Source organism: Vombatus ursinus, unplaced genomic scaffold (genome assembly GCF_900497805.2).
Source record: "Vombatus ursinus unplaced genomic scaffold, bare-nosed wombat genome assembly UNPS02014822.1, whole genome shotgun sequence".
Classification (NCBI taxonomy): domain Eukaryota; kingdom Metazoa; phylum Chordata; class Mammalia; order Diprotodontia; family Vombatidae; genus Vombatus; species Vombatus ursinus.
In genome coordinates this window covers 4,282,125-4,304,660 of record NW_020954600.1, presented here as the reverse complement: position 1 = coordinate 4,304,660, position 22,536 = coordinate 4,282,125, and the positions used below count along the sequence as shown (strand labels likewise).

Genomic DNA, 22,536 nt, shown 5'->3' with positions numbered 1-22,536 from the left:
TGTGATTTCATTGATATAGGGAACTCCTGGGTAAGGAAACTCCCCATACTAATGCAGGTTGGCACCTTCTTTGTAATTTATAAACTCCTAGAGAGTTGCCTAGAGTATTGAGAAGTTCAGTGACTTGTCCAGGGTCACACAGACAATATGTATCAGGTGTGGTCCTTGACCTCAGCTCCTTCTGTTTTTGGGACCAGCTCTGTATTCAAAAGTCTTTCTAAACTTTAAAGAATTTTATGTAATTGTGAGCTCTTATCACCATCACCTATTATATTACAGGTGAGGAACCCGAGGCCCACAGCCAAGATAATATGGCTAGTCAGTGGTAGAGCCATGACTAGAACTGAGTGGTCTTGACTCTGTTTTCAAGGTGTTACTTTTACACAGATGCCATCTCTACCGATGATAATAAGCCTGCTCCCAGTAAAATGCCTCTGAACTTCAGATAGCCTAAAGTAAATTGTCTAAAATGATGGCTAATTAAAGCTTTAAAAAGATTGTTCATCAAAATAGACATAGTAAGTAGACATTAGCACTTATGTGGTAGCTGTTAAAATATATAGTTGATTCAATTTTCTCCATTTCCCACTTCCCTTGACTTATACCCTAAGGCTGATTGCTTCCTTCCCTATTCTAACTGCTGTTATAAATAATCAGATTTACATTTTTCATTTGTAGCTTACTTTCGCATTGCAAAGAACAGACACAGTGAAGTTTATTTACCACCAATGTCAATGCTGGAAAGAACTCTTGTTTCATGAGGTAGTTCTTGTTTTCCCAGAAATGGTATTTGCCGCCTATTTTTAGATTAGAAATATTGTTTTGCCCTTTATTTGTGTCCTTGTCTAATCCCCTCAATCTTAGGAAGATTCAGGTTTTGATTTGAAAACCAGCATTTTATATTGTGGACCAAAAAGCACGTTCTTATATCCCTGACTTTTCATGCTTTTGCTTGTATGGTAACATTGTCCTCACAACTGGGCAGAGGGTCCTGCTGGTTCTTATATAAGGAGCTAGATACAGGAAGAAGATGCTGTGATTTGAAACACCAGACTAAGAAAATATGTCATGATCCAAAGCCTTTGGGAAATATTCAGGTAGATTCTTGGAATAAGTAATTCCAAGAAGAGATAATTTCATTTTATCTAGGCAATAGCGCAAGGGTGAATGGCAGACTTTTCCAGTGACTCAGTGCCTGGCAGCTAGTCAAATGATTCTCGTGTTTTGTCAGGGCAGGTTTGATTTGTTTAACAGGAGATGAAGTTTGTAAGACTTGATGAAGTGGACAGATACCGTGAAATTCTTCTCATTTTGATCCAGGGTGCCTGGGATGCTATTAGCAGGAGCAATCGATCAGGAGTAGATGTACATATTTCCTCCCAGGGCTGTCCCCCATTGGGAAACTGAGTGGGGGGGGGGTGAAACATCTTGGTGATGTTCTCAGAGAAGGTTGAGTTGGTTTCTGAAGGCACTTGCTGCCTCTGAGTCAATTTGGATATAGTTTTTGTTTTGGGAATGATTGTTTAACAATTTGTTGCTTTAGGAATAGAATGTGTGTCTTAAGGGGTAGGTTTCTAGTATTGTGGGTTGGGGCCAATCTGAAAGAAATTTAAGGACTAGAGGTAAAGAGAGTGAGAGTTTGGGTAGCCTGGGGGAGATTTAGTGTGGTGTGTGTATGTGTGTGTGTGTGTGTGTGTGTGTGTGTGTGGGTGTGGGTGTGGGTGTGTGGGTATGTGTGGTGGAGTAAGGCAGCAAGGGAAGAAGTAGGCTTGGCAAAAGTCATTGTCTTTGACTCTTTGGAAGCATCCTTTCTACTACAGTTGAGGAGATGAGTGGAGAATTGGTACAGCATCCCATATCTTGCTCACTTGTGGCCCAATTGATAGAGTTGGAAAAGACAGAAGCCTGATTTAGTACGGTCTCCTTCATATTTACTAATGAATGGCACTCCCACTTGTGCACTCTGCACGTACTCACAGACCAAAGTATTGATTTGATTTCCTCTTGTGGTGCTTGCATCTGGTGTTTGCAGTTTCCTCTTTGTGGTTATCATTTGACAAACTTCTCTGTATTCTGTATATATGTAGTTATTTACATATTGTCTCCCCTACTAGACTGTGAGCTCCCTGAGGGCAGGGGCAATGTTTCTGCTTTTTTCTATCTCCAGCACTTAGTGGTCCCTGATACATATTAGGTGCTTAATGAATACTTGGTGACTGGCTGACTATTCCACTTTTTTCTCCTCACATACTCTTTAATAAGTGATTTTCAATGAAACTCTATGGTATAGTTAATGAACTATATTATATGAACATCAGTCTATAGGATTTTCTTGGATTGGATTTTTAGGATTGTGAGCTTTCGTTTTGGGAAAGACCTTAGAAATCATCTTATCCAGCACTTTCATTTTATAGATGAGGAAACTAAAGCCCAGAGAAATTCAAAGGGTACAAAGCATGGTGCTGTGTGGTACGCAGACAGCCTACCCTTCTGAGGAAAATGCAGAATGCTGTTCTCATGATATTCTCAAGATCTCCTAAGACTGTAGATTTGTAACTGGACTAGATGGTCATCTAGTGCAAGTCCGCTTGCTTTACAGATGAGGAAACAGAGGCCAGGAGAGGTTAAGTGACTGGTGAAGGCCACACAGAAAGTGAGTAGCGGGGCTGTGATTTTAGCCTACAGCCTAATTCACTGTGATCTGAAGAGGGAAAGAGAGCTGGTAACCAGGAGAATCACGAAAGGCTTCACTGAAGACGTGACCCCTGGGCTGGGTCTCGAAGGACAGTCCAGATTGAGGGCTGGACGTGGTGAAGGAGTGCGTCTCAGACAGTGGGCATCGCGGTAGGGGATAGAAGGCTGCACTCAAGGGAAGAGCTGGCAGTCCAGTGTGTGAAGGGCAGTGATGAAATAAACTAGAAAGCTAGGTCGGAGCTGGATTGTGGAGAGCGCTGATTGAATGCCAGGCTAAGGAGCCTGTATTTTATCCTAGGGGGACCAGAGGGTCATGATCAGAAAGAGGAGAGGTCAGAGGTACAGAGAACCATTGGGAAGCTACTGAAATAATCTAGGTGATGAGGGGTGACCTAGATAAAGATGAGAGGGGGGATTTGAGCCATCTGAGGGAATGTGAGCCATACTTCGATACCTGTGTGAGAGAGATGGTGGAGGTAGAAGGACGGTACTTGGCACCTGATGGGGTGGGGGGTGGTGAGGGAGAGAAAAACCTATCCAGGAAGACTCTGAGGTTACAAACTTCAGTGACAAGGACGATTGTGGTGCCCTCTGTGGAAATAGGGAGATGCTAAGGGACATTGGTCAACCAGCCCGCATTTATGAAGGACCTGCTGTGTGCCAGGTACCATGCTGAGAGCTAGGGCTGCAAAGTAAAAAATAAACTGTCCTTGCTCTCAAAGAGGCAGCATGATAAGTCAAGATAGACCCCAACATCTTTGCAAACCTCAGTGTACCATATCGTCACAGTGCACAGAGCTCTGGGTCTGGAGCCAGGAACACCTGACTTCCATCTGGTCTCAGACACTTAACTAGCTTTGTGACCCTGGGCAACTCACTTCACCACTGCCTGCCTCAGTTTCCTCAACTGTAAAATGAGGATAATAATAGCACCTACCTCTCAGCGTTGTTAGAAGGATCAAATGAGAGAATATTTGTAAATATTAGCCCGAGCACCATGCCAAGAGCTGTGTAAATGTTGGCTATTATATAAATATGAACTGTTCTTATTGGCACCTTTCTTGCCCTGCATGTATTAGAGAGGAGAATTCTTTATGATGAATGAATTGTAATCTGAGAAGAAGCGAAGGTCACTTTCTACCTTTAAAAAGATTTCAGTGGGAAATTAAAGTTGCTTTTTCCTTCATACTCTGGGAAATGACTATTAATTATTACTCCTAAGTGTAGGCTATGGTTTACTTATAGTGTTCACTTTGTAATAAACTCTGAAAATGTATTTCAGTTGTTGAGAAGGAACACCCCCTAGCAATAGCCACTAATCTCTTTGTCCAAGGAGGTCCCAATTTGTGAAAGGTGAGGCAAGATAGTGATATGTCTCTTTTCATACATTTGCTCATTTGGTCTTTAGAACCATATTGTGAAGGGAAGTAGCTTAGTGTGGTCATTGCCATCTGACAGATAAAGAAACCAGGGCAAGTGGAATGATGGCAAGAGCATCAGACATGGAGGCAAAGGACCTGGCTTTGAATCCTGACTCCTCCATTTACTTCTTAGGGAATGAAGGGAAAGTCACTCAACCTCTTCCAGACTCAGTTTTATTTTCTGTAAAATGAGGGCTTAAAAGCTTACTTACTGCTCAAAATTCTGTATTTCTGGAAAGCTCAAAGGACACAGTCTAGGGTTTGTTTCACTAGATTATGGAATAGAAAAATGACCATATTTTATTCATTTTCTATTTGCTTGCATATCAAAAACCCCCAAATTTAATAGGCTGCACTAGAAAAAAATCACAAGTTTTTTTATAGTCTTTTTTTACAAGTTGAATCTGAAAATCTATTTGTTATTTCATCAACTTAATAGATAGATGTGGGCTTATGAGGAGCTGAGCCCCCTGTTCAGTCTCTTCTGTCTCCCCACACATTTGCTTATTCACGTTTATTTCTGGCCTCCAGGAGTGCGAGGGAGAGGCTGTCTGAGTCAGTATGTGCGCGTCGGTCAAGTACAACATCCGGGGTCCTGCCCTTATCCCAAGAATGAAGACAAAGCATCGTCTGTACTACATCACCCTCTTCTCAGTTGTTTTACTCGGCCTTATCGCCACTGGTGTGTTCCAGTTTTGGCCCCATTCCATCGAGTCTTCAAGTGACTGGGCAGTGGAGAAGCGTAGCATCCACGATGTGCCAGTGGTCAAGCTGCCTGCTGACAGCCCCATCCCAGAGCGGGGAGACCTCAGCTGCCGAATGCATACCTGCTTTGATGTCTATCGCTGTGGTTTCAACCCGAAGAACAAAATCAAGGTGTACATCTACTCACTGAAAAAGTATGTCGATGACTTCGAGGTACCAGTCAGCAACACCATTTCCCGGGAGTACAATGAGCTGCTCACAGCCATTTCAGACAGTGATTTCTACACAGATGACATCAACCGGGCCTGCCTCTTTGTACCATCTATAGATGTGCTCAACCAGAAGACACTGCGCATTAAGGAGACGGCACAGGCATTAGCCCAACTTTCCAGGTATGTGGGCTAGGTCCTAGAAGTAACATAGCTACGACTCACACCTAGGTCTCTTTACCCCAGGTCCAGGCCCCTTCCCAGTCCTTATCTCTGAGTAGCCCTTCTTGAAGTGTGAAGGACCAGGAGCCGTGGGGTCAGCTGGATGCTTCCCCAATCATCCTAGTTTGTGCCTGATGGCAGTCAGCCCTCTGCAGCTCCTCCACCTGAGGGAAACGGGGAGTGCTGTTGCCCTATGACACATGAGTAGAGAAAGAACTGCTTGTCTCTGACCCTGTGGTTGGAAGCAGCGGCTTTTTGGAAGTAGCCGGGAGGAGATGGTAGTCACAAGTGGACCATGTACTATTTCTGCTGTGGTAGGGGAAGGTCCTTAGCCTCTGGAGTGGACAGATGAAACCAGGCTTTCTACTTTTTTATGGGAAACTGCAAATCTTTATTACACTGCTTACTTTTTTAAAAGCATTGTAACTTCCATGTATTTCCGAGCTGTCCCGCTTATCTCTCTTTCCTTCTGCATTTCTTCTGCATTTGGGAAAATGCCCTCATTGACTCCCTTCTTTCTGGTCTTTGGAGAAGCATTTGTTAAATGCTTACTCTGTACCAAGCATCAGGGATGAGCATGGAGTTCTTGCCCTTGTGCGGTAAGGTGGGAGCAAATTCTTTCCTGAAATTTTCATTATCTTCAGTGATGGTCTGCTCCGATCAGACCAGCCCAACCCGTGTGCAGATCACTTTGTTTGGTCTATGAGAGAGCAGGGATGTGAATTACAAGTAAAACTTGAGTATCTTAAATGAAGCTCTTCATATCCACGTGTACTTTGAGGGAACCCAAAAAATGCCTTCAGGGATGGTGGGATTCCCAGAATGTACTCTGCCCCTTTTTAGGCTGGGGGCCAGGGTGCTGTTGGTAGCCCTTTGCTTCCTGCTAATTAACATTCAAAATCTTCTGTTCCTCTTTTTTTTTTTTAATAGGTGGGATCGAGGCACAAATCAGCTATTATTCAATATGTTACCTGGTGAACCTCCAGATTATAATACAGCCCTGGATGTCCCCAGAGACAGGTAAGTAGCCTTTGGCTTTTCTCTATGGTAGGTCACTGAAGATTCATAGCAAGTGAATGATGCGATTTCTGCTGTTTACTAGAATCCATTGACCTATCCCTTTTTTCCCCATGAAAGAAACTATACTTAAGAGAGCTTAGATTAGGGATTTTTAAAATAGAGTCTGTAGACAGATTTCAGAGGGTCTGTGAACTTGGATGGGGAAAAAAATCACTAACTTCTAACTGAAATTTAACATTTCTTTCAATTATGAATTAAAAAAACCCCCCTATTATTTTGAGAAGGGGTATATTGGTTTCACCAGACTGCCAAAGGAGTCCATGACACAGAAAAGGTTAAGACCCCTTGGCTTAGATGTTGTTGGGCACCAGTGCAAAAGCCATTTGGAGATCAAGCTGGAACTTTGATGGAAAGTTGGCTGGAGCAGAGATACCTGGGAAGAGCTTTGGAGGGTGGGACCTTTCATGGCAGCTGGAATTTTACTTCTTCCAAAGGACACACTGATTAGGGCCTGAGTGACTGCCCAATAACTACCCAGTCAAGTTGGCTCTCCCCTGGTTACTAGTCTCTCTTTTTTAATAATTGTGTTATAACAATAGTACTCAAATGGATCTGTGTTCTCTTTGACATGGATATCCCACCTCCAAGGTGGAGATCCATCTACTATCCATGCCTGCCGATCCTCTGTGATTCTTGTCTATTTCCTTCCCCAAGTTCACTGTGAGGAGACCAACCTGTGTACTGGGGGCCTTTCTTTTGCTCGACACTTTGTGGATAGCAGTGGAGCACCTGGGCCGGCCCATGGGGCCACCTGGGGCCTGTGGACAGATAAACCTATAAACAGTTCACCTGCTTTTCAATTTTTGAATATTTCTTTGATGGCATCTGGTTGTTCTTTGTAGTTTATTATGTGTTCTGGCTTGCTCACCCTCACCATAGATCTGTCTCTCCATAGTTTTTTCAGTGATGCTGAATTTTAATTCTTTTTTTTTTTTTTGGTGAATTTTAATTCTTCAGAGACTACAGTGTTGCATGACTTGCAGCCATACTGGTAGTAAAAAGATATGCCTGGATTTAAGAGAGAAATTTGAGATAGTTAAAGGAGCTCTGCCATTTCCCATAGGCAATCCAGTCTTATCTCTTCTTCCTCTTTTTTTCTGGGCTCCATTCATCCATTTGCAATGTGTCCAATGGAAGTAAACTGATGGGCAAGCTCTATAGGTTGCCTAACTAACTACATTTTTTTATCTGGACAATACTCTTCATCCACTCAGTTTTTCCTGTGTAGATGTTTAGACCATACTGTTATACCTGACAAATACTAATTAACATGAACATTTCTAAATATAAAGAATAGAAAATGAGGCTTGTACATGAAACTGCAAATCTAAATTACAATGTGCTCTTTTAAAAAATATACAACAAATTCAGCATATTTTAAATCTATATTGCTTATCTAAATCTCTCTCCAGTCTTCCTTTTGTTCTCTTCTGTAGGTTTTAAAAATGCTTCAGTGACCGTTTTTTTTTTTGGACATCCTCACCCTGCTTTCCATCGTCCCTGAAATTTAAAAAAGCACATGAACCCTTCTTTGTGACAAATAGACAGTCAAACAGACCAAAATCCACACACTGGCCATGTTTGACATTATATATCCCACCTTACATCTTACATCTCTGCTGTCAGGAAATGGGTAGCATGCTTCATCATCATTGCCCTTGAATTGTGATTGATTGTCACATTGATCTGAGTTCTTACATCAGGATTGTTTTCTTTCCAGTATTGTCATTGTATAAGTTGTTCTCCTGGTTCCACTCACTTCACTCTGCTTTAATTCATACAAGTCTTCCCAGGTTTCTTTGAGTCCATCCCTTTCATAATTTCCATTAAATTTGTATACAATAACTGTTCAGCCTTCCCCATTTGATGAACACTGCCATATTTTACAATTCTTTGCTAGAAAAAAAGTGCTGCTATAAAATATTTTTTTTAATGTGTGAGTCCATTCCCTTTGTCTTTTATCTCTTTGGGATATAAACCCAGAAATGGTATCACTAGATGGAAAGGTAGGCACTATTTCACTTTAGTGACTTTTTGGTTATAGTTCCAAATCACTGTCCAGAATGGCTGGGCCATATCAGAGTGCATCAGCAATCATTACATTCATGTGCCAGGTCTTCTACATTTCCCCTACAACAACTAATGTTTTCCTTTGTTGCTGTCTTTACCAGTCTGATGGGTATGAAGTAGAATATCAGAGTTGTTATAATTTGCCTTTTTCTTGTTAGTGATTTGGAACATTTAAAAAAATATTGTTGTTGGGTTTTTTCCTTTGAGAACTGCTGGTTCATAAGGCAGATTTTCAGAGGCCAAACTCCTTAAGTGGTCATGAATTTCATCCAGGAGCATCTTCAGTGTGTTGAGGCTTGACCTAATCAGCACAATGTCATTTGCATATGGGAACATTTGAAGCCCTCACCATCGACAGGCAATCACTTTTCACCTCAGACCCTGTGCTGAATCTCCTTTGTGATAGTGGTGGACTACTTTGGCAAACATGTTTTCTTGTGTCTTTGTCTCTTTGTATATTCATTGTCAGAAGATCATTGGATAAGATTATCTCTGTTGTGATAGCTCCCCAGGTGTCCTGAGTGATTTTGATGTACAGAAGGAAACACCATGTTGTATGAGAGCTTTTAAGGAAATGTTGTTACAGCCAGAAGAGTAGACATACCATGGAATCTGATAATGAGCTGATGTCTAGATTAGTCCTTTTCTAATGCATCATTCTGGGTAGGGGTAAGAGGGATGATCATGGGGGTTGCTAAGAAAACTCAGATAAGCTCCTTCTGTGTTTTCTCTACTAAGAAGATTTTGGATTAGGAAAAATAGAGCAAAAAAAAAAAATAGCAGGGATTGGAAACCCAAGACAAGCAAAGAGGCAGTAAGGCAGCCTCTGGCTACTGTTCGTGAGTTCAGATTTTCACACCTGGACCAATGCCATCTTACAGGAAGAGCCAGCAGGTGTGATTGCTGGGTCACAGGCAGCGATCTGTGAAAGATTTTTTGGAAGGAACTAGGGAGCTCCTGCAGGATGAGAAGAAGGCAGATGGCTCTGTTTTCAAAAAAAGGGAAGAGAGTAGAGTGGAAAATGAGAAATTAGTGAGCTTGGCTAATATTGCTGAGCAACTATTGAGAATATATTATTAAGGGGGAGAATTGTGAGCACTTGGGGTAAGACCAGGGTTTCTAAAAGCTGGCATGGTTTCATCCAGAATAGATCCTGCCATCCTGACTTCATTTTCCTTTTTATCAGAGAAATTTGACTGGTTAATTGGGGGATGCTATAGACAGACTGTGCTGAGCTTTCTCATGCTTAGTTGTGGATACAACTAAGAAATGTAGACTAGATGTTAGTATAGTTAGATGGTTTTGGAAGTGGTTGAATGATTGTACCCAAAAGATTGATGTCAACTTGAAGGGATACCTCTAGCTGAATCCCCCTGATATCTGTCCTTGGCCTCAATTGCTGCTCAGTTATTTTTATCAGTGATTTGAATAAAGGCATAGATGGCATGCTTATCAAATTTGTAAATGACATGAAACTGGGAGGAAAAGTTAACAGCATATGCAAAAAAGATCTTATCAGGCTAGAATTATTGGGCAAAACTAATAAGATGAAATTGAATAGGATTAGAAGTAAAATTCTGCACTTTTCTTCCAAAAATCAACTTTGTAAATAGAACCATTATTTTGGAAGGAAAGATGGCCTCTCAGAGGCCATCTAGTCTAAACTATTATTCTGCCTTGAATGTAATAACAATAGCAAATCCCATTTTGACAGTTCTTCAAACTTTACCAACAACAAACTTTACCAATACTCTGCCTACAAGAGCTCTGTGAGGCAGGGAGCAGAATGATTACAAGATCACAGAGGCCTAGCTAGATAGCAGTTCCTGTGCTAATGATGTAACTTGGAAGATGAAAAAACCCCATCAAACTCATGCTATGCTGGGGCTACTTTTAGTGTTGAGACTATAGGAGCCATTGGGAGTTCCCACTATTCCCTCCTTGGATTGGGCTACATCTGCAGGATTGTGTCCACTTCTGGGCGCCATGTTTTAGGAAATACTGTCTGTACTCCAGTTGGGCCCCTCATCTCTACTCCTTCCCCACCTGAGAATGAAACTACATTGTGGGAGTCACCTAGGGCTTTTGTAGGCCAGCTTTAGCCTTACTTTGCTCAGTTCTAGGTACTTCAAGGACTTCTCTAGCCATGCCACTGAGCATGTGCCACTCTCCTCCAGCTCTTTACCTCCTCTTTATGTGTGGTCTTCCCCCCCCCCCATTAGAATGTAAACCCCAGGGCAAGGACTGGCTGGTTTTTTTTCTTCTTTTTTTCTAGTCTCCCTAGCGCTTAGCACAGGACCTGATACACAGTAAGTGCTTAAAAAAATGCTTGCTCTTTTTATTTTTCTATTTCTCTATCCCACTGCTTATCTAGGAAATACATAGAGAAGCTAGAATACATGTAGAAGAGGGAGATCCGTATGGTGAGAAGACTGGAGAACGTTCCATGCAAGGCAGAACTAGGACCAGTGGGTGGAAGTCGAAAAGAGGCATATTTTGGTTTGGTGTCAGGAAAGAGTTAATGACAATGGGAGACACCATGGAAGAATGGACCAGCTTGGGAGGTCATGGGTCCCCTCTTTGCTACAGGTCTTCAGGTGGGGGCTGGATGATCCCTCAGTGCTGATGGGTGTGATAGAAGGCGTTGGGGACCCCTTCCGACACTTACAGTCTATGATTCTATGACTCCAGGTTTTCATTGGCTCTCAGTTGAGTGCAAACTCTGGCATTTGAGAAGGTTTGAGTGGGGTCTGTCAGCAGAATGTAAGTCTTATCTCAGGACTTGCCAACAAATATCAGAAAGGCCTACCACTGCAGGTTGCCTCTTAGCAATTCCTGAAGATCATGTCCTAAAGCATGAGCAGATTGAAATCTATACCCATGGAGGGAGTATGTGTACCTCGGTACTGCAAAAAGAAGGAAGAGAAGGAGAAGAAGGAGGAAAAGGAGGAGAAGGAGAAGGAAAAGGAGGAAGAAAATGAGAAAGAGAAGACAGAGGAGGAGGAGGAAGAGAGGAAAAAGGATTAGTAGTAGTTGTAACTGTAGCAGCAGCAACTATAATAATAGCTACCATTTATGTACCAAGAGTGTGCAAAGCACTTTACAATTATTATCTCATTTGATCCTTACAACAACCCCTAGAAAGGAGGTGGCATTATTATCCCCATTTTACAGATGAGGAAACTGAGACAGCAGAGGTGAAGTGACTTGCTCGGGTCACACAGTTAGTTAAGTGAGACCAGATTTGAACTCCTGACTCTCGGCTGGGTGTGCTTTCTATTCACTGGGCCTCCTCTACACCTCAGTAATCTTACAGCCAATATATTTCTGTATCATACTGTGGGTGGAGTGGAGGAGGAGAGGGCTCAGGATGGGAAGGAGCTTTACTGAGGCCTCATAACCAGTAGATGATCAGAGGAAGATCCTTGAACCCCTGTCTTCTGATCGTAAGCCCAGCCCTTTCCCCTGTTTCATTTTCCTTTCAAAAGTAAGCCCCACAGATAACCTGTGCAGAAATCAGGGACTGGAGTCTCAGGGCTCATCCAATTAAAGAGACTTTGAAAAGACTAGGAATAGGAAAACGTCGATTCAGGATCAGTTTTGATTCCTTGGTACCGTTGCATTATCAGCCTCTCTTTCTGGCTAGGACCACAGTATGGGGCTCAGCAAGCCCTGAAGGAGGCAGATCCATTGTCGTGGTTTCCAGGAGGTTGTTTTTATTAGCCTTGCATGCTTTCGAACATTGTTAGGGATTGGCTGTGTTTCTTGGGCCTCCTTTGGCTATGATCATATAAGTAAAGGTCTTCCTGTGCTTTTTTTCCCCCCTGTTTTTTTTTCTTTTTTAATGAATGCCTTTTGTTTTAATGTCACACTCATTTCTTCATATCTATACCTTCCTCCCACCCTCCTCTAACCAGTGAGTTTTACCTTGTAACAAAAATTTTAAAAGAAAGAAAAAAGTTCAGCCAAATCAGCCAACATACTGACAGTATCCAACAGTGTATTCAGTATTCCGCATCCATGGTCCCCTGTCTTTACAACATCAATGCCTGTTCTCATAAAGAAGGGTACTTCACTGTTTAAAAGAACTGTAATTTCACCTGTGTGAATTCTTCCTTCCTTGTTTCCTTCATGCCTTAGTAGATGGCTTCATAGGTTGTGGTTGCTGAAAAAAAAACATATTACGTGATGGCCAGCCTGTGGCTGACGGTCTTTGCTGAGCCAAGCCCAGTTGGCCCTTGGACAATGGGTGTGCAGTTGCACTGAGTCGGTACATAAAAACCTGCTTGCTTGTAGAACCTGCCAAAGCCCGGCTTCCTCTGCTATTGCTTTTGGAGATCCAGGATTATATTTGTGCCCCATTGAAACATCAGGCTTTTATAGGGCGATATCTGAGGAGAGATAACAACTTGAAAAATGCCCCTCACTGAAGCCGTCTTGTCCCCTCTTGAGGAATGAAATTGCTGTTCAAGTTTGTGCTTCACCTTATATGTATCTAGCCATATTGTATACAGCAAGCATTTAGGTCCTGCAGGCTTACTTCCTGGAGATGATGTAAAGGGAGAGAATTAGCCCACCTGCCTTGAGGACAAGGGGCCATGGCTTACTTATCATTTATCAATCTGTCTTATTTTTTTAAAAAAACTGATGATGTCAGGGATTTATTAAAAAAAGCAACTTTTAGGGGTCTACATAGATTTAGTCAGTCTTTTTACCTTCTCCACTTATATCTACAATTCTGTGTGATGATTAAGGTTCCAAATGATGACTCAGAAACCACTCAAGATCCTCAATAATCTGGTAAATTTTCAGTTTAGTTTACTATTCTGGATTTACCAAGTTAGTAAAATTTTAGAAAGATTTTCAAAATCCAGGGTTCAAAAGGTTAAAATGGGAGGTAGCTAGGTAGCACAGAGCACAGGACTTGGAGTCAAGAAGACCTGAGTTTGAATGTTGCCTCAGATACTTTCTGTGTGACCCTGGGCAAGTCAGTTACCTTATTGTCTCTCTGTGCCTTGATTTCTTCATCTGTAAAGTGAGGATGATAAGTGCTTCCCTCAGAGGGTTGTTGTGAGGTTCAAAACCGTTAACACACATAAAAACACTTTGCAAACCTTAAAGCACTATATCAATGCTAGCTTGCTGTTCATTCATTTTAGTCCTGTCCTTCATGACCCCATTTGGGGTTTTCTTTTTTTTCCTTTTTTTTTCTTTTTTGGTGAGGCAATTGGGGTTAAGTGACTTGCCCAGAGTCACACAGCTAGTGAGTGTTACGTGTCTGAGGCTGGATTTGAACTCAGGTCCTCCTGGCTCTATCTACTGAGCCACCTAGCTGTTCATCAATGCTGCTGCTGCTGCTGCTGCTGCTGTCCACTGTATTTGAATCAGTGCTTGGGGCTATTCAAAATGGCCCCAAAGCACTTCTTAGCCTCTCCATTATCATTGCCTTTTCCTTGGGACTACCCACAGTACTTTACACATAAGCACTTATGAATGTTTGAATGAAGCAATGTATATTGATTCTTAGACACACATTAACTGAAGACCTTGAGCTGGAAACAATCTTCGAAGGCAGCTAATCCAGCTCCCCCATTTTATAAATAGGAAAAATCAGGGCCACAGCTGGGGTGACTTGCTGAAAGTCTTTGTGACTGACCTGAGACTAGAGTTTATTGGCTTCAGCCAAGATCTCTCTCTCAGCTTCTCAAAGGGCGGTTCTAAGAGTTAATAAATGTTATATTTGAATTTAGATAATGAGCACTGCCCTTTGTGGGGGTACCAAATGCTCTTGAGAGCAACAGGGACCACTCTGAGCCCTCTTTCTGCCAACAACAATCTTGCTAAAGGGAGGCTTCCGACCCCAAAGTGGGTGTGGGAAAGCCACTGATCGGTAGAGGGCAGTCAAACCACATGCAGTCTGCCTTGGAGAAGAAAGCCCCAGCACATCCACTGATGGCCGTCGCTCCCTCCCAAGGCTTGTTGGCTTCTAAATGGGCTACTTTATCATGGATTTGGTTGTCCTGGAATGTGAAACGCTTGAGGAGCCCGAGCTGGAAAAGAAAAGAGCTGTTAGAAATGCAATGTCTTTACCTCCTGCTCCTGTCTTTGTTTTTGCAAAAGCTCAAGCTCTGTTTGGCACATTACTGTCGGTATGGTGTATGGACGTGAATGGGAGATCAATTTCATTTTTATCAGGCACATATGTTAAATAGAATTTCATATTCTGGCAAGGGGATATCAGGTAAACAGAGCTTTACTTTGGCTTCCTGTTAATTCCTGAATGGTAAGGTTCCCAAAAGTGAAATAATATTTCTTATACACACACACATGCACGCAATCATTGGCTTCCAAATGGTGAGTGGTGAATCATTTTATTTCATCTCATATGGAAAGTTTTATCTTGCAGACCAAATAGGCTTCTGAATTGGGGAATGGTCAATAGTCATTTTTGTTAATTTTCTTAATGCCCCACTTTCAAAATTGGCATGATCTGGGAGTCAAAAAAACCCTTTTAACGGTGAGTGATGTCTCAGGTCCCTCCTGGGGGTGTTCCATATCCTGTGTACTCAGGTATCCTTCTGTGCTAATGGTCTGTGAATCTTCAATGAGAACTTCCACCCAGGAAATACCAGGGTCCGAATGGAAGGAAAAGCCTGTCCCCTTGGTGGTTCAGTCCTGCGTAGGTTTAGGCAAATCCACTGATCTTCCTTGATATTGCTTTCACCACTACTGCTGCTGCTTTGTGTTTTTATGGGGTTTTTAGTGGGGCAATTTTCAGGAGCTAACCTTAACATGCCCCTGTAGGGTAAATATATGTTTGTTGGTTTAAATCAGGGGTGGGGAACCTTTGGCCACAAGGCCACACGTGTCTCTCTACATCCCCAAGTTTGGCCCTTTGACTGAATCCAAACTTCACAGAATAAATTCTCTTAATAAAAGGATCTGTTCTGTAAAACTTGGACTCAGTCAAAGGGCTGCCCAAGGACCTAGAAGGCCACATGTGGCCTCAAGGCCACAGGTTCCCCACCCCTGGTTTAAATAAATTTGTTTGGTGGAATTTTGAATTTATGGAATTGAAAAGATAGGGGACAAATTCTTTTTAAAGACCTTGACGCCTTGAACTTGGACATTTTCAGGCTGGATTATATCATACATTAGGAGGTGGCCTAGTATGAAATTACAGCCTAACTCTATTAGGCATTGTAAATACCCACATAAGAGAGGAGGTGATTTAGAAGTGTCGAATTAAGAGATACCTTGGCATGGAAAAATTCCCATCATCTGAGAAATGGACCAGGGACTGGAGAAGACTAGAGGGGTCTCAGTGGCAGAAAGGGAATCTTGGCATTGACAAAGGGCTTCAGAGCTCTGAGAATTCTGTCCAGTCAGGACAGCAATATGCAGTCTGCCTCCAGCCTGAGGATGGTAAGAAATGAACTCCATAATCACACCAAAATAAGTGTTTATTTCACTATTGCAACATTAGGAAAGTAATGCAAATTGTACACTTCACATCACGTTACTTTTCAAAAGTAAAAAGTAGATATCTAAAAAGTTTAGGAATCATGACAAAGATTAAGAGATGAATGGGAAACTGATTGAGGGAGTGTCAGCGTCATAAAACATAAAATAGGAGCCTCCTTTGGAAATTGAACAATCAGCACATCTCACTCCACACTTGGTCTTCACAAGCTCAGTAACAGACCTAAAAAATATTACTTAAAACTAGTTTCACTTAGCGAGTATTTCACTTAACACTGCATTAACTCATTTCCACTGCATTCAGAACTCGCCTAGCTCTCATGTTTTGCTGCACATAAAAATTTCTTATGTTTTAAGTTTTCAACTCAGTCTGTTGACCTTTTTTCCCCTATGGAATTATCTCTGATTTTATAATATGTTAACTGGCAAAAAGAGTGTGTTTTGCAGAAAATCATTTTCTGACCAAGTTTTCTAAAGAATATGTATCAGATAAGTGGGTGGTTCAATGGATAAAATATTGGACTTGCAATCTGGAAGACTTGAGTTCATATCCAGCCTCAGACCCTAATTAACTTTGTGACCCTGGGCAAGTTATAACCTCAGTTTCTTCATCTGCAGAATAAGAATTATAATAGCACCTCCCTCCCAGATGAAGAACAGATGAGACAATATTTGTAAAGTGCTTTGCAAACCTTCAAGCACTATATAAATGCTAGCTATTATTATTAAAGCAAGAAGTAGCTATAGAATTTTTCCCATATAAAGATGGAGGGAACTTAGACGTGCATAATGTCAGAGCTGGTAGGGAGAGGCCTTAGAACACAGAATGCCAGAGCTGGAAGGGCTCTTCAGAGGTCATCTTGTCTGGCCCCTTCATTTCACAAACATGCAAAGTAGGCAAGGTGCCATACTGAAGGTTAGTTAGTAGCAGAGCTAGGTATGAACCCAGGTTACTTGCTTTCTTTAAGCCACGTTCCTATTCAGTCTATGTTTTCCTCAGTATCCCTTCTTGTGAAACTTGATTTGTATAACATGGTAAAGCATGAAATTGGCTGAGAGCTCCAAAACCTTAACACGTTAGGGTCTACTACAAACTTGTGCCTCATTGATAAGCACAATATGACATATAATTGATAGTGAGGCTAATAACTTATGATAAAGTGAAATCTTAAAGCCCTCCCAAAGTAATGTACTCTAGAAGTCCATCCTTTGGGCTGTCTTGGGTTTTGGGGGTGATTGACTTTTTTCAGTTTCTCAGGGCTGCTATTTGCATGTGTTTATTAGAGCCATAGCTCCTTCCCTATTACAGAGACCCAGAAAGAGCCTGCATGCCATCATGTTCTTGGAACCTGCCCAAACCCTTTGGGACTGGATTCAGTGCTGTATGCTAATCAGGATACAATAAACCCACCTGGCGGTACCAGGGACAGTCGTGAGGTTGTGCAGAAGGGCCTCCCAGCTGGAGAGGGTTTTCTTCCCCAGTATTACGTCACTCACCTGTTCTTGGTTTCACCAAAGCTTAAGCAAACAGATTGGGATTTTGAGGGGTGGTTAGAAAGTGTTTGAACTTAAACTGGTCCTGTTAGATGGGATGTAGGCTGTCATCAGGCTGGAGAGGGGTTTGGGAGCAATCAGGGCTGTAGAATGTGTGGTTTCTCAGCTTCAGCCCCTTGGCACAGGCTGTGAAGTACATGGAAATGGTAAAACTTTTGCTCTCGTCAGCTCTTTTGTGGGGTGTTTGTCCCCTAGGGAAAGAGGAACTGTAAAAACTGATCTGACCCACACCTGCTTTCCCCGGGCTGATGAGGTGTCATCATCCCACTCACCGGATCCAATTAAAACTACTCAGCCCGCTGTTTCCTAATGAGGGAAAACGGAGGGTTAGGGCTGGAAAATCGCAAAGCCAGCACTCAGTTCCTGGGCTCTGTGCACACTGCCTGGGAATTGGATTAACAAGACAGGAGAGTTGGCATGGGGGGGGCGGTGCGTGACAGCTGATGGATGAGGCTACACCTCAGTGGCCCTGGAAAAATACTGGAAATAGTGGGGGCTGGGGGGGAGGGCGGGCAGTTATTCAGTTAGGAGCTGGGGTTTACCAAGCAACTGCTGACCCCAACTAGAATGTGTCTATCTGAACCTTGCTTGGGGTGTTCTGAGTCCCACTGCTTGCTGTTTTTTTTTTTTTTTTTCATACCCAGAGACACCTCTGCCTTTTACTCTCTCAGGATATTACCTTAGATAGGTTTCTTCCTTCCAACTCTCATAATCTATGTTCTGAGGTCCCTTCCAGCTTTAATTAAAAAAAAAAATTTCATTGTGCAATGTACTAACTACTCTGTAATAACCTACCCTGGTGTCTCAGCGGGTGTGATCCTGGGCTGTCTGAGGCAATGTTGCTTGGGTCAAGTCAAGTCACCAGGCATTTATTAAGCACCTTCTGTGTGCCGGTCATTGTGCTAAGTGCTGGGGATGCAAAGAAAGACGAAACCAGTCCCTGTCCTCATAGCTGGTGAGGGAGGCAACATGCAGACAGCTGTGTACAAAGAAGATGTGTATGGGATAAACTGGAGATAATTTTATAGTAAAGGCCCTCGAATGAAGGGGACTGAGAAAAAGGCTTCTTGCTGAAAAGGAGATTTTAGCTGGGAATCGAAGGGGGCTGGGGATGCCAGGAGGCAGGAGGAGGGAGAGAATTCTATGCTTGGGGGAAGGCCAGTGACAGTGTTGGAGTTGGGAGCACCTGGGAGGCCAATGTTCCTGTGTTGCAGAGTAATTGGTTCTCCTATAGTTCTCCCCAACTGACAGCTTCTACCATGCTATAAGGGAATGTAGATACAAAGGATGCAGCAACCCCTGCTCACAAAGAGCTTACATTCTAGTATGGGAGGAGGGGAAACAACACCAGTGGATGAAACCATCCCTCTGAGGTACTGCAGGTTCGCTCCTAGACTATCTACCACAATAAAGCAAATACTGCTGTAAAGGAAGTCATGCAAATTTTTTGCTTTCCCAGTGCATGTAAAAGTTATATTTATACTATATTGTACTCTATTAAGTGTGCAGTAGTATTATGTCTAAAAAATAATGTACATGCCTTAATTGGAAAAATACTTTATTGCTAAAAAATGCTAACCAATATCTCAACCCTCAGTGAGTCAATCTTTTTGCTGGTGGAGGGTCTTACCTCAGTGTTTATGGCAACTGACTGATCAGATTGGTGATTGCTGAAGGTTGGGGTAGCTGTGACCATTTTTTAAAATGAGACAGCAATGAAGTTTGCCTCATTAACTCTTCTTTCACTTGAACACTTAGAGGCCATCGCAGGCTTATTAACTGGCCTAATTTAAATTCAGGTAGGTGGCATAGTGGGTAGAGTACTGGGCTGGGAGTCAGGAAGACTCATCTTTCTGAGTTCAAATCTGGCCTTAGATACTTATTAGCTGTGTGACCCTGAGCAAGTCACTTAACCCCTGTTTGCCACAGTCATCTCATCTGTAAAATGAGCTGGAGAAGGAAATGGCAAACTATTCCAGTATCTTTGCCAAAAAAACCCCAAATGGGGACACAAAGAGTGGGACACAGTGAAAAAAAAAAGATAGAAAATTTCAATATTGTTGTCTCAGGGAATAGGGAGGCCCAAGGAGAGGGAGAGAGATGGGGAACAGCTGGTTGGTGGAGCAGTCAGAACACACAACATTTAGGCATTTAGTTCACCATCTTACATGGGTGTTATATGGTCCATGGTGCCCCAAAACAATTACAATAGTAACATTAATGATCAGTGATCACAGATCACCATGACAGATATACTACTAATAAAAAAGTTTGAAATATTGTGAAAATTACCAAAATGTGACACAAAGACAGGATCTGAGTGCTTCCTGTTGGAAAAAGGGCACTAATAGACTTGCTCAACACGAGGTTGCCCCAAACCTTTCATTTGAAAAAAGTTCATTGTCCACAAAGTGCAATAAAATGAGGTATACCTGTATTAAAATATATGCAACGTAAGTTTGAAGTTCACACACACACACACACACACACACACACACACACACACACAGAGTAGTTAAATACCAGGTAGTTTGTCCACTAGCAGCTGAGAGGATGTAGGAGATGCCTCTTTCAGGCAGTGGTGCCTGAGCTGTATCTTTAAGGAAAAGAGGGACTTTAGGAGGCAGTAGTAAGGAAGGGATGTTTTCCAGGCCTGGGGAGGATGGCCAGCGTGCAAAGGCACCGAAATGGATGATGGCACCTTGTGTGTGAGGAATACAGGAAACACTACATTGGTTGGAGCATATAGTGTGGAAGGAGCAATGAATGTCCTTATAGATTGGGCAGGGCAGCTAGGTGGCGCAGTGGATAGCACACTGGCCCTGGAGTCAGGAGAACCTGAGTTCAAATCCTACCTCAGACACATAATACTTGACTAGCTGTGTGACTCTGGGCAAGTCACTTAATCCCAATTGCCTCACCAAACAAATAAACAAACAAAAAGCTAGATTGGGGCTGGGTTGCGTAGGGCTCTACAAGTTAACCAGAGAAGTTAATAGTTTAACCTAGATACAATAAATAGGAAGCCACTGGAGTTGGTTGAATAGGAGGATCACATAGTCAGATCTGCATATAAGGAAAATTACTTTGGAAGCAGTATGTATAACAGACTGGAGTGGTGAAAGACCAGAGACATGGAGACCATTCAGGAATCTATTGCAATCATCTAGGGAAGATGTGATGAGAGCCCGAACTAAGATGATAGATGTGTTAGTGGAGAGATGGGCTTGGATACTAGAGATGCTGTGAAGGGAGAAATGGCAAGGTTTGACAATTAATTGGCTATGTGGGGCGAAAGACAGTGAGGAGCCCTGGTTATGAATATGAAAGACCAGAGGGATGGGGTCCTCCAATAGAAGGTCCTTCAACTTTCAATAGAATAGGGATGTTTGGAAGAAGGAAAGACTTTGGTCTTTCTAAAGATCTCATCTAAAGATGATGAGTTCAGGGTTAGCTAGGTGGTGCAGTGGATAGAGTACCGGCCCTGAAGTCAGGAGGACCTGAGTTCAAATCCAACCTCAGACCAAACACTCAACACTTACTAGCTATGTGACTCTGGGCAAGTCACTTAAAAAAAAAAAAAAAAAAGAAGATGATGAATTCAATTTTGGACGTGTTGAGGTTGAGATATTTCTGGGATAACCAAACAGACTTTAAAAAAAATCTTTTTTAAAATTTTTCAATGAAAAGAATTTCACCTTCTCTCCCTCCTTCTTCTTTCCCCCATTGAAAAAGAAATAAAAACAAAATCTTTGAAACAAATAATGCATAGTTAAAACAAAACAAATTGCTACTATATTAGCCATGTCTAGGGAAAAAAAAGTCTCAGTCTACACCCTGAATCTATTACCTCTCTTTCAGGAGATGGGTAGCATGTTTCATCATTAGTCTTCTGAACTTATGGTTGATCATTGTACTGATTAGAGTTCGTATATCTTTCAAAGTTGTTTGTGTAGAAATTTACCAGTTCTGGTCACTTCAGTACATATAAGTTCTGGTCAGTATCAGGACATATAAGTCTTTTCAGGTTTCTCTGAGACCATCAACTTCATCATTTTGTACAGCACAATAATATTCCACTAAATTCATTTGCCATTATTTGTTTAATCATTCCTTAGCTATTTAACACCCTGCTTAGTTTCCATTTCTTTGCCATTACAAACAGAGCTACTATAAATATTTTTGTATGTATGGGCCTTTTCCTTCTTTCTTTGATCTATTTGGTGCCTTGATCTACTTATTAGTAACATCACTGGGTCAAAAGGTAGTAACTTTTGAGGAGCATGGTTCCAAATTGTTCTCCAGAATGTCTAGATCACTTTATAGCCCCACCAACAATGCATCAATGCACTTGTTTTCCCACATCCACTCTAGCACTTGTGATTTTCCTTTTCTTGTTAACTTTGCCAATTTGATGGGTTTCAGGCAGAACCTTAGAATTACTTTAATTTTTGTTTTCCCGCTATTAGTGATTTGGAACATTTTTTTCCATATGGCTATTGATAGTTTGTATTTCTTCCTCTGAAAACTACATGTTCATATCGTTTTGACCATTTATCAGTTGGGGAATGGCTCATACTCACATTTTAATCTGTTTCTGCATCTCTTGGAAAGGAGACCATTATCAGAGAAACTGCTACAACTTCCCCCACCAATTATCTACTTCATTTCTGATTTTAGTGGTATTAATTTCTTTTGTTTTGTGTAACAAAAATTGTCCACTTTGTCTTCTGTGGTCTTCTTTGTTTGACCATGAATTCTTCCTTGTTCCTCTATTTTTTTTTATTATCTTGGTATATAGTATGAGATACTGATCTATACCTAGTTTCTGTCATGCTGTTTTCTAGTTTTCCCAGCAATTTTTGTTGAATGGTGAGTGCTTATTACAGTAGCTGGAATCTTTGGGTTTATCACTCAGCTATTGTGCTCAATTTCTTACCCAGTGTCCAAGCATTTAGATAATTCCTGCTTTGTAGTATAGTTTGATATCTGGTACTGCTAAGCCTTCTTCCTTCCTAGGAAGATTGGGGAGGGAATGAGAGATAATATCAAAGTGACGCTAAGTGATGAACACACAGGGAGAGTTGTAGAAGTGATAA

The 22,536-nt window shown here is 41.9% G+C and overlaps 1 protein-coding gene across 1 annotated transcript in view; it reads left to right on the top strand.

The window, feature by feature from the left end:
- EXT2 (exostosin glycosyltransferase 2) overlaps positions 1-22,536 on the top strand; it is a 195,882-nt gene that overhangs the window by 2,327 nt on the left and 171,019 nt on the right. The window contains exons 2-3 of the mRNA XM_027837793.1: positions 4,647-5,212; positions 6,182-6,271. Of these exons, the coding sequence (XP_027693594.1) occupies positions 4,677-5,212; positions 6,182-6,271 (626 nt within the window). The 5' untranslated portion in view covers positions 4,647-4,676. The remainder of the gene's footprint in view (positions 1-4,646; positions 5,213-6,181; positions 6,272-22,536) is intronic.